This window comes from Monodelphis domestica, chromosome 2 (assembly GCF_027887165.1).
Source record: "Monodelphis domestica isolate mMonDom1 chromosome 2, mMonDom1.pri, whole genome shotgun sequence".
Classification (NCBI taxonomy): Eukaryota; Metazoa; Chordata; class Mammalia; order Didelphimorphia; family Didelphidae; genus Monodelphis; species Monodelphis domestica.
Window position 1 is genome coordinate 116462751 of NC_077228.1, and position 14319 is coordinate 116477069.

The following is a 14319-nucleotide window of genomic DNA, read 5'->3' on the forward strand; positions in this document are numbered from 1 at the left end:
GGAAAGTCTTGCAAAGGGTGGGAAAGGCACAGATTTAAAAAAAAAAAACGCCGCAGAAATATACCCCCTACTCCCCCCCCAAAAAAAGGGCATCTCGGAAGGATGCAGCGGGATTGCATTATCCCAGCCGGAGTCGAGCCCCCGGGGCTAGGGCGGGAGCCTGGGAGCGCGCGGGGTCGGCGGGCCTCGGCGGCGCTGCGGGCTGGAACAGAGCCCGCGCGTCCCCGGGCCCCGGCGGCGGCGGCGGCGGGAGCCGGAGCGGGAGGCGGGGGGGAGCAAGAGGCGGGGGGGAGCGAGGGAAGGAGGCAGGGGGCGGGCAGGGGTGGGGGTGAGAGGGGGAAGGGAAGGCGCCCCGTGTGCAGCCTGAAGAGCGGCGGCGGCTACAGGAGGAGGTGGAGGAGGAGGAGGAGGAAGAGGGAGGGGGCGAGGAAGGCGCGCTTGTCATGCTCGCTCTCTAACCCTGGGGGCATCCTGAAAACCTCTCCTCGGAAACCCACGGGGAAATGGGAAACAGGATTGACGGGTTTCACACGCTCCTCGCTAGACTGAGCCGCTCATTATCATAACCGTCTGGAGGAGCGGCGGCGGCGGCTCAGACGCGGGCAGCGGGACCTGCCGGGCAGCGCCAGCCGCCGACCTCCTTGCGCCGGGCCGCGGGACTAGTCGAACCGAGCTCCGCGGGGCTGCCCGGGATCCTTGGGGCAGAGGCTTGCGGTGTGGGCCAGGGGGACACGGTGTCTTGGGGCGCCCGCCTGCAGCTGCTGCTACTGCTACAACCAACGAGGTGGAGAAGAGGAGGAGAAGCAGCAGCACCCACAGCCGCCGCTACCTCCCGGCTGACCCCACGGTAAGAACTGACTCGGGATTGGGGGGCGTGCTGGGGGCTCCCTAAGGTGGCCGTTGGCCTAAGGTTTGGGGGTACATGGAGGAATCGCACCAGAGCCCGGGTGCGGCTGACCGCTCGCAGAGGGAGGGGTGTGTGTATTCTGTGTTTGTGTATATATGGGGGGGTGCTCTCCATGGGCACAGGAGCGCGCGCACCCACACAATACCAGTCGGCCTTTCCCGCGGCGGCGGGGTTGTGCGCGCGCGGGCGACCTGGGAGGGAGGGGGTGCTCTGGGAGGGAAGAAGCGCGGGTTCTGCCTTCCCTGGGGCTGGCGCGCGCCGCTGCTTGCCCGACTCCGGCGGGAGCCCCTTCTAGCCGCTGTTTCCTCCTGCAGCAGCAGCCGCGCGGCCTCGCCAGCGCCCCCCTCCCCCGCATCTGGCTGCAGACGGGCTAGAGGACCCCCCGGGGCCCCTAGCCTGCTGCTTTCCCTTCCCCCTGCGCAGCGCGGCGGAGGGGGAGGAGGGGAGGAGTGTAGGCGGCAGGCAGGAGCGCGCCTTTGCAAGAAAAAAAGAAATGCACTAAATGGCACCTCCTGTCCCCCAGCCACCTCCACCCCCGCTCTCTCCTCCCCGCGCCACCGAGCTGAGCTGCGGGCTTGGCGGGAGGCAGCGGCGGCGGCGGCTCTGTCCTCAGCTCACCTCTGTGGCGGGGCTCGGGCTGCTGCCCGCCTGGTCCACGCCTCCGCCTCTCCTCCCTTCCTCCCTCCTCCTCCTCCCAGGCCTTAGCAACTTTCCCGACTGCCCGGCCCGCAGCGGGTGCTGCTGCGGGGAGGCGGTCACCGGCAGAGACCCGCCCGCCAACCCGCGGCTGCTGAGGCCATGGGGCGGGAGAGCCTGGGAGAGTCACCCCGCATCCATCTCCCGGGGCTTAGAATGGGTTTGGCACCGAAGGGTGGGAGGGAGAGCTCGGCATCTGCTGCAGGCTGGAGCTCGGGCCGGCCGAGGCTGCGCCACTGCCAATATCCATGAGTCATTTCCTTGGAATCCTACCTTTGGTGTTTATTTCCCTTAGAAGGAAACTTGTTTTAAAAGAGAGAGTATGAGTGAGTGAGTGTGTGTGTGTGTGAGTGTGTGTGTGTGTGTGTGTGTGTGTGTAATAATAGCTCTCATTCTTTAGAGAAAGGAGCATACGACACCATGGAAAGACAACTTGCTCTTTGTTCCCAAACACTTCTGGTTTTGTTTACTTTCTCCAAGGGACAGACTAGAAAAAGGCATTGCTCATTAACCCCGGAGAGCTGCTAATTTACTATGACATTGACAGTGGGCGCATACTCCGTTACTGTGCTGCCGAGGCTGCCACAAGGGAAGAGAGGGGCACCAGTCCCGCCTAGGTGCTGGCCTCTCCCCTTCAGAGTCCTTCAGAAAGAGATGGATCGCCCTGCCTGGGCAGGGAGATCCTGGCAGCAGCCACTTGTTCCCCACTTCCTCAAACCCCCTTCCTTCAGCCTCTCATTATCCTTGGCAAAGCCCCAGAGAGCTGCCAGCCCTTTTGCCTCTTCTCGCCCGGGGCCACAGTGATCTTATGCCCACTGGACCAAGGGGTAGCAAAGTGGTTGTGTTTTGAGAGGCGAAATGTGTTGTTCCTTCTCTTTCTCTTTGCTTTTGCCACAGCATTGACGTGGGTCTGCCGACCTCTACAGTCACCCTCCTGAACAAGACAGAACTGCAGAGCTAAAAGTGAATGGAAAGCCTCAGCTTTTTATTTCCTTGCTTTCGAGGAATGGAATCAGACTAATAACGGTTTTTTTAATTAGGTTTCTTAATTGAATTTCCTCTGGTTTTCAGGGTTATGCTAAAATCCATGGTGAGGTTCCTTCTCGATTTCAAGGTATCATTAGGCTAAAGATGCTGTTTTACTGTGGGGTTGTCAGTGTACTCCAATTAACATAATGGCTCTAAGGAAAGAATCCCAGGTTACCTGGAAAAAGGGAAGAGGTGGCAATGGATGGTACCTGCTATGAATGTCTGCTACCAGCATTTGACATGCTAACCCTAAACTTTCTGGGGATGCCAGTAGGTGTCATCCCACTCTAACATCCTTTTAAACCTCTGGCTCCCCTCTCTTTTTAAGGTCAACCTTTATGGTTTTATTTAGTAATAGCATCTACAGAAGATTTAATTCTCTGAATCCAATTGAAGGGTTAAAATATAAATCTCATTCCTCCAAGTGTTATTTTAGTCAGTGATATTTTGAATGGAGGGGTGTGAACCATTGGTACTTATTGCCAGGAACTGACTTATGCAAATAGTAGTCCTTCATAACAATTAAATAACTTTGCTTCCATTAATTTGTTAATTCAATAGTAAAAGTGAAACATTAACTATCAAGATTTAGTAACTGCCAAATTTCTTCTCCATCTTCCTGCTCCCTCTGTCCCCCCAAAAAAGAACCCAAACCTCTTGTTTTTGTCTGTTTTCACAGAACTGTGAAAAACCATTTGTAAGACTTAGTTCCCTCAGTGTATACTTGGTTTCTACTTCAAAATAGAAAACTTGTTGAAATTAAAGCTTTAAAAAAAAATCAAAAACACTTATACCAAGAAGCTCCAGTCAAAATCCAGTGACAAATACAATGCTATTAAGTCAAAATACTGAGATATCCTTTTCTACCAAAACAAGGAGCAACCATAGTCTCATTTTAATAAACCAAATAACTGCTAAAACAGCTTGAAAATTGGAACTTATGCCTGCAACCTTTGTCTCTAGATTGTATGTATTATTTAAGCAAGTATATGTAGATCTGGTCCTCTGAATCCATTGGAAAGAGAAATAGAATGGAAAACATTGCTGCAGTCAGTGCGGGAGAGAAATCTGCTGACTGGTGAAAGACTGTCATCTCTTTGGTCCTACTGAACCTCATCTGGTTGTCTATTAGTACTGATTAATAAGAAAGTAGTACAGCTCTATCTCTCCCAGGGACGTTGTCATTTTGAGAGTTGACACAGACACAGGGTGCTGAGTTGGGAGGGGAAATGGGGTGAATCGTTTTGTTCAGTCCCTTCAGACCAATTTTTTTTTTTTTTTTGCTGATGACTGTCAAGTGGTGAAAGAAATGGCACGTGCCACCACCTCCTTCTTTCAGAGCATCACTTTATCTTTTTCAATGGAAACATGATCAGTGAGCTCCCCTGATCCTTCCTTATAGCTTCTTTAGAAACATGGAGGATCTCAGAGTCCAGCTCAGGACCATGGCCTGCCTCCCCACCTGAAATGACCCCAGGAAGCCCCCTAAACTTCTTACCTTTGCTCTATCCCCAGAATAGATTGAGTCTGAGAAATAACAGGGTGTGAAGTTAGCCATGGCATGGGTCAAGTGCTTTGAGGTTCAAAAACCACAATGTGATTCTAATTGATCTCTTTCTTTTGATCCTCTTTTCTTGATCTTAAAGAGGACCTCCAGAGAACATTGAGATAGAGGAGAATGTGGAATGAGGCAGTCATCTTTCTGTAGATGTCTCCCTTTCCTGAAAGCATTCCAGATTGCAACATTTGAAGAGGGAAAGATAAATCGGACCTCTCCTAGATCTATGTGAAAGTTATGAAAGACAGCCAGCATTAAAAGGAACATAGGCTTGTCATCCTTCCCTTTGACAGTCCTTTAAACTGGGTCCTGAGATGGGAGATGCTTTGGCTCCTTTGAAATCAAGCAGCTGACATAACTGCTGAGACAAGATGGTGAGGAGGTCCCAATTAGTGCGAAGAATGAGTTCTCATAAAGTGGTTCATTGCATCCCAAAATTCAGTGTGAATTGGTAAAATTATGTAAAATATACTGGTTCCAGCCCAGTGGAAATACACTGTACAAATTTGAATAATGCAACCACTGCTGGAGATCTGTGATTTGCCCTACTTGAGACTTAGCAATACCTTATTTTGGTGCTCTGGGTTCTACTTCTAAGTAGCTAATAATAGAGTTTCATTGTGGAAACTTTATTTTCTTTTCCAAGGCCCTTTCACCTTTGGGAGGTATCAACCTTCTTCCCTCCTCCAAACCGATTCAAGAATGGAGTAGAGAAATCCTTGTTTTCTTGTGCCCCACTCATGGTGACCCCCTTTAACCGTAGCACACCAATCCTGTCCACGCAGTTTTCTTGGCAGAATTCTTCGGAATGGTTTACCATTTCCTTCTCCTTAGGGAAATTGTGGGGACTTTTTGAATTATGGAGGAGAGAGACAGACCGAGAGAGAAAGAGAGGGGTTGGGGATGAGGTGAAAAGTCCCTGTGATGACTTTCTTTGTTTCTGAGCTAGAAAAAAGACCACTGATGAAGAAGACTTTTCGGAAAGTTTCCTTCTTGTGCCTAGGTTTTGCAATGTGAGAAGTTGTAAGCTGCCTCTGGCCCTGAAGCCCTGGCTCCTGTTTAATATTCTGCCTGCTCAGTTGATGTTGTGCTTGGCTCCTATGGGATTGCAACTCACGGCTTGAAACTGGAGCCAATTTTCTGTCTTAATCTCACAGTGTTTTGACTGGAGGCAGATCCAGTTCAGTCCGATCAGGGCTAGTGGAAACAACTACCAAGTGTCTCTGTCTGCTTCATTTTGGGATAAGACAGGGGAGGGGGACACCCCACAGTGTTATAGAGAAAGCAGCGTTTCTGGAAATTCAAGGAGAGGGTGGAAAACAGCTGAACTGATTGTAGACCTGTGAGCATCAGTTGGTATTGTACTAGGGGCTTTTTTTGGTTGTTGTTGGTTTTTTTTTTTGATTGATTGATTAACGGATTTCATCAAAGGAAAACCTCTAGGGACTGTCTAGAAAATTGATTTTCCATCATTAAAAGAAAGAAAATGCAGGGCTTTTGGCTTGTTAGTGGGTGAGTTTTCTGTGGGAAGGTCTTGAGGAGGCCAGGCTGCTCTGAGAGAGGGCTGAAGGGAATCTGGAGAACAATAAGAAATGGGGTTTTAAAGATCCGCCCATGAAATGCAGATTGCTGAACGGGAGACTGAGCTTCAGAAGAGAGTTTGGCTCCAGGCTCTCCTCCTCTTTTTGGAATGGAAAATATTTAAGAGGCTGAAGGAAAACCTCGAAGTTCCAGTCTCCCTGCTGCTAAGGAATGGAAATGCCTGGCAGAGCCTCTAGCTTGATCTTGATTAAGGCTGTTTTTCTTTTTCCAGATTTAAGGTTGTCAGAGATGACTCTGGTTCTGTCCATGAATAGATTCTGTGATCCTATTGTTTCGGAAGGAGCTGCCGAAATTGCTGAGTACCAGACACTATGGGAATCCGACTGCTACAGCCACTCCAGCCCCTCGAGTCCTCTCCCAGCTCCCCCACAGGGGGACAGAGGGGCTTGCCACTCCCTGGCAGGTACTGTCCCTCCCTCTCCGTCCTCACCTGCCCCACACTGAAGGGGGGGAGGGGCTGGGAAGCCCCAGCTGGGAAAGGAAAGAACTGAGGATGCTACTGGGATTCTCCTGAAGGGCTGCAGATATTGACTGTAATAGGCAAGCCCAGATCTTTAGTGAGAAAGAATGAAGGTAGTGTTTAATTACATCCCCAACTGTATCTACATGGACTACTACTCTGGCTTGTAGAAGTCTTGCATCTGGTTCTGTTGTTGTTTTTTAAAATTAACATTAAAATACCTAACCTGGAAAAAACCTGGGGCAACGTTTTGGTTTTAATTTCACCCTCTGTGAAAGCATATGGTTTTCTTAGAGCTACAGGAGCCCGTGGTGGGCTTGACAATGAAATCCTTATCCAATGAAATAAAAAGAAATGGTACTTTTGGCTAGGAGCTCTGAGCTATTTCTTTGATGCCAAGCACACAATTGGCTTTAAAAAGGTTAGGGCATTTTTTTGAAGCCCACAAAATGAGCAATTTGTTTCTCCTGCTTATGACCATCTCTTCTGCTCTTATTAAAAGGTGAATTCCTTCGAGTTATAATGAAACATAAATTATTGTATAAAATATGACGTGTAAGACAGTCTTAATAAAACCATGAATTGCTAAAAAGGTACCAAAATGGTGAAGTTTTGGAATAAAAATATTTTTGTTCCTATTTTGTCTAAATCCATAGACATGTGCTAACTGAGCCTTTTATATAAGGAAACTGAAATTTTGGCTTCTAGAATGCAAAGTTGCATTAACACATACTTAGAGATATGTTTTCATGCTGAGTGCCACTAATAGTCTAGGAATGGTAACCATTATATTTAAATAATAGTTGTATTACTGTTTTAGGGTAGGTTCTGTGGCCTTGTTCAGCTGAGGACTAAGAGAATGAGATTGCTAGCTATAGAGTGTGTACATGTATATACACAGATATAATAGATGTGTTTGTGTTGTGTTACCACATGAATAGGTGCATGGGTTTTATTAAGTGTTTTAATAATAAAACTACTCTAACTCAGAGCTTTTGGATTCTTTCCACCAATTACTTCTGTTGTTTGCTTGTAAATAGAGAGTGAAAATTTTCCAGATGAAAATATTAAGGCGAGTGTCCCAGCAATGCTGAAGCAAACCATTTCTCTGAAACTGACTTAGAGAAAGACGTGGGGCGTAGGATTTAGAGAGATAGTTACTATTATGACAAATGTTTATTTTTAATCACCACATGTACAGACAAATAATGTAGCAGAGTTATCCTGTAGTAGGAAAGGAAATGAAAGTATTTTGTTTGGAGAACCTCTGGCAAACCGCATGTCATTTGTCATATCTGATTTATTACCACAGGATCACATTACAGGGGAATTTCAAATCCTATAACAACATCCAAGATCACATACTTTAAGAGGAAGTATGTGGAAGAAGAGGATTTTCACCCACCACTCAGCAGCTGTAACCATAAAGTATGTTGTTGTTGTTTTTTAATAGTCATTTTTATTAAGAGTTTAAGATACTTAGAAACAGTCACTTGATGCAGTTCCAGAAATTAAATTGTTCCTTCCACCCAAGCAATGAAAATGAGCCAGATCTGAGTCTAGGCCACGTTAATTGTTACTTTTAGGGGAATGTTGTATTTTCAGGGTTGATTGAAGAAATAAAGGGGTGAGGACTCCTTTCATTTAAAATCATCTTAAGGAATGAGCATTTTTCTGGTTTTGTTATTTTGATATCAAACTATCCGTTGGGTTTACTGTTCAGACTTTCATAGGATAAACATCCAAACCTATTTGAATCTTGATCTGCCTGTGGCAACCATTGTGATCAATGCTAATGACACATGTGTCTAGATATATAGGACAGGTGTTCCTGAACGGATGCCCAAGCCAGAGAGAGAGACTAGAGAGTGTGATAGAATTTATTCATTTATTTTGATAGTAGGATGGGGGGAAAAGATTTTGTAAAGGACTTACTATCATGAAGCTAGCAATCTAATCATTTAGAGATCATTCTTACTTTCTCTTAAAATGTCTACCAAGTTCATCAGAAGTAGTGATACCAAGAGTATCACTGCCTGAAAGGTAGAGGAGTTTATAAATTCAGTTTCTCCCCTGGATTTTTACTTTAAATGATCACTCTTTTGTAAATATTAATAATATGGAAATAGGTTTTGAACAATGATACATGTATAACCCAATGGAATTGCTCATCAACTCAGGGAGAGGGAGAACATGAATCATGTCACCATGGAAGAATATTCTAAATTAATTAATTTTTTTTTTTAATTCCTTCCCCAAATTTTGATATTTTATTTTTGCCATTAATGATTTTTTTGATGTTTTGATATTTTATTTTTGCCATTCATGAAGAATGGTGTTGTGTGTGTGTGTGTGTGTATACATATATACACACATACATATATACATATCTTCATAGCTCTTGGATAGTGTAGACTGACTTTGTTCATGGATTATCATGTTAACCTATGAGTCTGCTTCTTATGAACTGAAAGACTTCCCCATAGGAATGTGAGAGCAAGTTAAGCCATTTTGTTTTCTCATTTGGGATGCTAACAACATTTTTGTTTTTTTCTGAATTTACATTGATTCTTAGATGATTTAATTTCATTTTTTACCATTTACATATAATAACAAATTTCCACTTAAGTTTTCCAAAGTTAAGGTCTAGATTGTCTGTCTCCCTCTTGGAGTTGGCAGGCCATTCCTCTATTCTCAGGTAGTGGAAGGTTAGGAATCCAGCCTCTCCTTGACTGCTCCCCAGGCCCCATGATAGTGGGGGGCTACTTTGGCCCTTGAGGTGGCAGATCCAATCCAATCTGATCTTCGACCTTCTAGAGGATTGCCATCCCATCGCCCGTGCGTGAGACAGAAAGAATTAAAAAGAGGAGCGAGGTTAAAGCTGGAATCTTAGCCCCCCACTGACTGGCCTGAGGTTCAGAGGCTTCCTGGAAGTTTGGGGTTAAAGTATCTTTAAAGTGTGCCTTATTAGCGGCATCTTCATCCTTGTCCCCAATGACTGAACCTCGGGAGTAGCGAGAGACCTGAATTTCCCTCCCTGGTGAGGTTTGTTTGGAGGGAGAGAGGTTGGTCATCCCCACATGTCTTGTCATGGTGTGTCTGATGAAGGCTGAACAGAGGCTGCGGGGGGGGGGGGGGGGGGGGAGGGCAGCGTATTGGGGATTGTGGGGGAAAGGGCAGAAAATTCCCAAAGGGATAAACTGCACGGAGAGGAGGCCCCGTTCGGTGGCGGGGATGGCGAGGGTCGCTTTCTCAACCTTCTCCCCCTTTTCTTCCTCTCCGATTTCAGACCATCTCCATTTTCGAGGAACGAGCTCACATCCTTTACATGTCCTTGGAAAAGCTCAAGTTTATCGACGACCCCGAAGTCTATCTCCGGAGATCTGTGCTTATCAATAACTTAATGAAAAGGATCCACGGAGAAATTATCATGCAGAATAACTGGTGCTTTTCCGCCTGCTCCTTCAGCGGGGCCTCCGCCCAGGAGTGGTTCATGGCTCAAGACTGTCCTTACCGCAAGCGGCTGCGCATGACCAAGGAGGACTGCGAGAAGTTTCACGCCTGCTGCTTCTACCAGGAATGCGGCGGTCACTACCTAAACTTGCCCTTCTCTGTTGGGGCTCACGGGGGAGGTTCCTCCGCTGCCCCCTCTTCTTCCTCCTCCTCTTCTTCCTCTTCCTCCTCCTCCTCCTCCTCTCCTCCCCCCATGTCTTTGCCCAGTTGTTCCCACCAGGTGGATTACGGCCTGAGCAGCGCCCCTCTTTACAGAAGCGACGACCAGATACCTGCCAATGAAATCTTCATCACGAGCACCAGGGCTCCTGGCGTTCCGGAAAAGGCCAAACTAAGCGACGAGAAAGCGAGTCACGAAGCCGAGAGAGATGGCCTGACCCTCGGCCGGGAACCCGGGAGAGGCGACCATGCTCTTGAATGTAAAGGCAAATTTTATGATTATTTTGAGACTGGGTGTCATGAAAAAAGCAATGTAAGTGAATCTTGGAAAAAATCTTTAAGGAAAAAGGAATCTTTACCAAGTAATAAACTGTGCTGCAGCAAAGGAAGTAAAATATGAGCCATCTTTTTGCTGTAACTTTGAAGCATGCACAGCATGATCAATTAGGTATCATAAATTTTATTTTGAATGGATTTTATAGTTTTGTACAACTGATACAATTATGCCATGAACATGTCGTGTAGTTTTAATGCCTGGAGAGCAGATTGCATAAAACATCTGTACAGTCTGCATCAGTGAGCTACTTATAAATATGGAGATTTCACAGAGAAGACAGTTGAATTACTGCTTACGAGTATATCTTAGTTTTGTAACAGAAGAGACCAATAGATCACGTTGGGGATAAGGAGCCCTTTTATACGTCCCTTGCCTTGCAAGGAGTCTGTCTCGAACTAAGAAAGTTCATCCAGTTTGCCAATTAATTAGCTAGTTAATTTGGTGAGCACATCAATATTGCCAGCTAGGGTTATCTGCTTCCTATATATGATACAGTATTTATTCTGAGTTAAAGACTGGATCTAGTGAACCCAGATGAGCTGGCTTCACACTCTGGAACAGACCCTGTTAAATTTTGGCATTTAACAGGTCTTGGGTGACTGAAGAAATTGGTATGTAATATAATGAAACACACCTGTTTATGGAACCATAATAAAAACAAACTACGTGGAGTATAATCACTTGCAAGTCTCTAGCTTGCCTGTGATGAGTAAAAGAGGTTTTTGGAGGTCTGTTGTTATACAGGGCGTTTTTTGGTGCCTTACTTTATCTTAATTTTTGCCATGGTGAAAATTAAGGATAAAATCAGAGTTACAGCAGGGATTTAACAAACAGAAAATCACACACAGGGTGGATCAATATTGTTCGAAAACTGTTACATTTGAAATATTGAGTTCAACTTTTTATTCGACATCTCTCTTCTTCCTTTTTTTTGATGCCCAATTGCTTTGGGATTTGGCATTTTTAGAAAGGGATGAAGGAAACAATAGAGAGATCTGTTATAAACCAGCACTAGCTGCTTGTGCATTTCTATGGCAACAGTCTGTTGCTGGGGTTTGTTGTTTTTTGTTTTTGTTTTTATTTTTTTTTTGTATAATGAAGTTCATGAATCAGTGGCATGCTTTATACTTTCATCTGTTTTGCATAATTTCACTCCTTTAGATTATAAAAAGCATGTGGTTTTTTTATATATGACTTTTGCTGTTAATTAAGAAGCACAATGTTAATAAATGATGTGGCGATCAATAAGGTTCTATCTTGAATGTAAAGATTTTAGTTTCTGAAAAGTTATTTTGGAGAAATGGGACTTGAATCTTCAATGGTTAAAATAGATTTGGTCAAAATTCTTCATTTTCATCATTTAAGCATGTACATTTTCAAAAGTGTCCAAAATAATCCCTTTCATCCTCTTCTATCCCTAACCCATCTTCTAGCCGAAGTATATTTTCATCTATAAGGTTATTTGATTGACTTGGGACATTCTTAAACAGTGCTCCACAGGAATCACATATCAAATAATGGAAATAATATGTTTTCTCCACCTCCCCAATTTCTCCAAGATAAAAGCTTTTTTAAAAAAATTATTGCTATTACTATTAAATATAGGTCTCATTCATACAGTGTATGAGTAGGATCATCATTTGGACAATTGTCCACAAGGACCAATTTTTTAAACATGTTCTTGTGTTATAGCTGAATAGTTTAGTAATGTCTGTTCTTTATTTTCAATATTTGATAAAATATTTGATGTTAGATATTAGATACTTGTATACCAATGTGTTGTAGTCAAGTGAGGTTTTACTTGGTATATATTTATTAAAATTACCAAAATTCATTAAGATTTTATATCTTTAATGGGTATTGGATATACATTTCTCTCTTCCTCTTCTTCCTCATCACCAAAATACTGTCAACGCCTAGGAGTTATAGTGGATAGTGACCAAAGACATTTTCTTTTATAGAAGGTGTAGTACAGAGTTCTCAGTATCTTACCCGGCAAACTTTTGTGGTATTTTTAGGTAACTCTAGTTTGTTTGAAAAGTCTTTATCTGTTAAAAAAATGTATGAAACTTTTAAGTTCCTCATGCTATCTGTTTCCTTTATAACAAGTGGACGTTAGAAAAATGTTAAAAATCTAGCATTTTAAATAATATGTAATTTTTCCCCATTTTTTTCCTTTTACAAAATTATAATACAAACTAAAGCCTGATTTATAATCATTTGTTAAAGAGAGGGAAAGTTAGTTGAAACTTGATCTGTCAAATGTAACATGTTTATTATGAATTTAACAATAAGATATTTGAATATGAAAAGGGGAGGGGTAATCAAGGGTGTTTTTCTTTCCCTGTCTAACCAAAGGTTTAAAAAAAAAAAGGGAAGCTTGGTTATTGATTTTCCAGAATCACATTCTTAACAATAGGCTTTATATAAAGCTTTACAAACTGGGCACCAGCATGTTTACCTTCTAGAACCAGCCACAGCTGCTTACCTGAAGAGTGAATATCAGTCTTTAGAAAGTCTTGTGGACTTCAGAATATAAGAACACAGCACTGTCATTTTAAATGGCCCTGTCAATGTTCACTAAAAATGCATTCATCTCTACTCCAGAATTCCAAAATTTGTTTAAAAAAAAAAACAACACTTGGAAAAAATCACAAGTTATTTTCCCAAACCTGTTCCCAGGGATTCCTTTAACTGATGAAAGACAAGTCACCTCTGGACCACAGTTTCTTCTAAAATCTCTAAAATGAAGAAGTTGAGCTAAATAATCGCTCAAGTTCTTTTCAGTTCTAAATCTATGTTCCCTGTGATCCTATTTGACTTTAAAGGAAAGATGGGGAAGGAGGGCTTCAGAAAGAATTTGAGATTACACTGTTTGTTGATGCTGAATAAAAAATGCATACAAAGCATTTTCAAAGTAATTTTTTTAGGCCTGGGAATTTAGGATTTAATTTACATGCCTCTTTTGAGGAACTCAACAAATATATAAAGTAAGATCAACTTGTGAGTTGATTGTTAGAGCAAAGCATTTTGTTTCTCAATGAATGACTATTTTTTAAGAATTCTATTAGAGCTTCCAATAAAGTCCCCTGTAGTAATTGCAATAGAGTTAGTTCTCAAAAGGAGTTAGTCCATTGAGTGCAAATTTTGATAGATTGTAACTTTGAGTACAAGCCATTAAGTGGGTTCTCTGTGTTGTGGAAGAATTTAGCCAGGTTCAGAGACTCCTCATTGAAAGTTGGCCATTAAAAACAAACAAACACAGTAAATTGGAGTGGGAAGGGATAACAAGCGCTTTCTACAGATGGGGATGAGTGTCAGGGCTTGTGTCAGTGAGGACAGTATCCACACTGATGAAATTGCATCTTTTGAAAAGTTACAAGAGTTGTAGAAAGAGCAGAGCCCAGAACAGTCTGTGGTCCAGTGGCATCCCTAGAATAAATGTAAGTCATGGTGTTAAGGTTTCTTAGTATGGTGAAACCAGACTCTTCATCCCTTCCTCACAAAATGTTAGCATGAGGAAAAATATTTGAAGTAGATTGACAAATTAGGGACAGTTTCCCCCCACTGCCTTTTCCCCCTCCTGTTGTATCAGGATTATTTTCTATCGGATCTTCCATCTTATTGTTACACCTCACTCCCATTCCTGACCTCTTGTTTTAAATTTTTAACTCAACAATGGAATGTACTATAGCTTTAACAATCCCTGGGAGGAAAAAAAAACCAGAGTTTCAGGATAGCATTAGCACAAATGTCTAAAGGTAGAGAACTATCCAAAGAAGGGGGAAATAGAAGCATTGGTCTGATGAAAGATAGATAGTTTGAAATGGGGAAATAAGACAGTGCGGCAATTTCTAAGTACCGTTAACTAGTATTCATTTTAAGATGGCTATGTTTTGATTTGAGGTCTAGAATAAAGGCATTCAGAAACTTTAAAGTCTCTGGGAGGCATTTCTGTTGCTTTCTTAGGATTATACAGTGCATGAGAGACTTCCTTCTAGCAAGGTGTATTCCCTTCAGTATAACTATAAATTATTCTCTTTATGTAAAATAGCTAC

At 43.3% G+C, this 14319-nt stretch overlaps 1 protein-coding gene across 1 annotated transcript; it reads left to right on the forward strand.

The window, feature by feature from the left end:
* Positions 1-344: 344 nt before the first annotated feature.
* Positions 345-12095, forward strand: SERTAD4 (SERTA domain containing 4). The gene is made up of 4 exons (XM_007481335.3): positions 345-847; positions 6004-6195; positions 7565-7680; positions 9542-12095. The coding sequence occupies exons 2-4, from the start codon at positions 6021-6023 to the stop codon at positions 10322-10324; spliced, it is 1074 nt and encodes a 357-aa protein (XP_007481397.1). The 5' UTR covers positions 345-847; positions 6004-6020; the 3' UTR covers positions 10325-12095.
* Positions 12096-14319: the final 2224 nt, after the last annotated feature.

Excerpts from the sequence above, each read along its gene's own strand:
- SERTAD4 (XM_007481335.3), top strand. The coding sequence starts at position 6,021 with ATGACTCTGGTTCTGTCCATGAATAGATTCTGTGATCCTATTGTTTCG. Across the intron at positions 6,196-7,564 it reads GGCTTGCCACTCCCTGGCAG|GATCACATTACAGGGGAATT; the intron begins GTACTGTCCCTC and ends TTATTACCACAG. Across the intron at positions 7,681-9,541 it reads TCAGCAGCTGTAACCATAAA|ACCATCTCCATTTTCGAGGA; the intron begins GTATGTTGTTGT and ends CTCCGATTTCAG.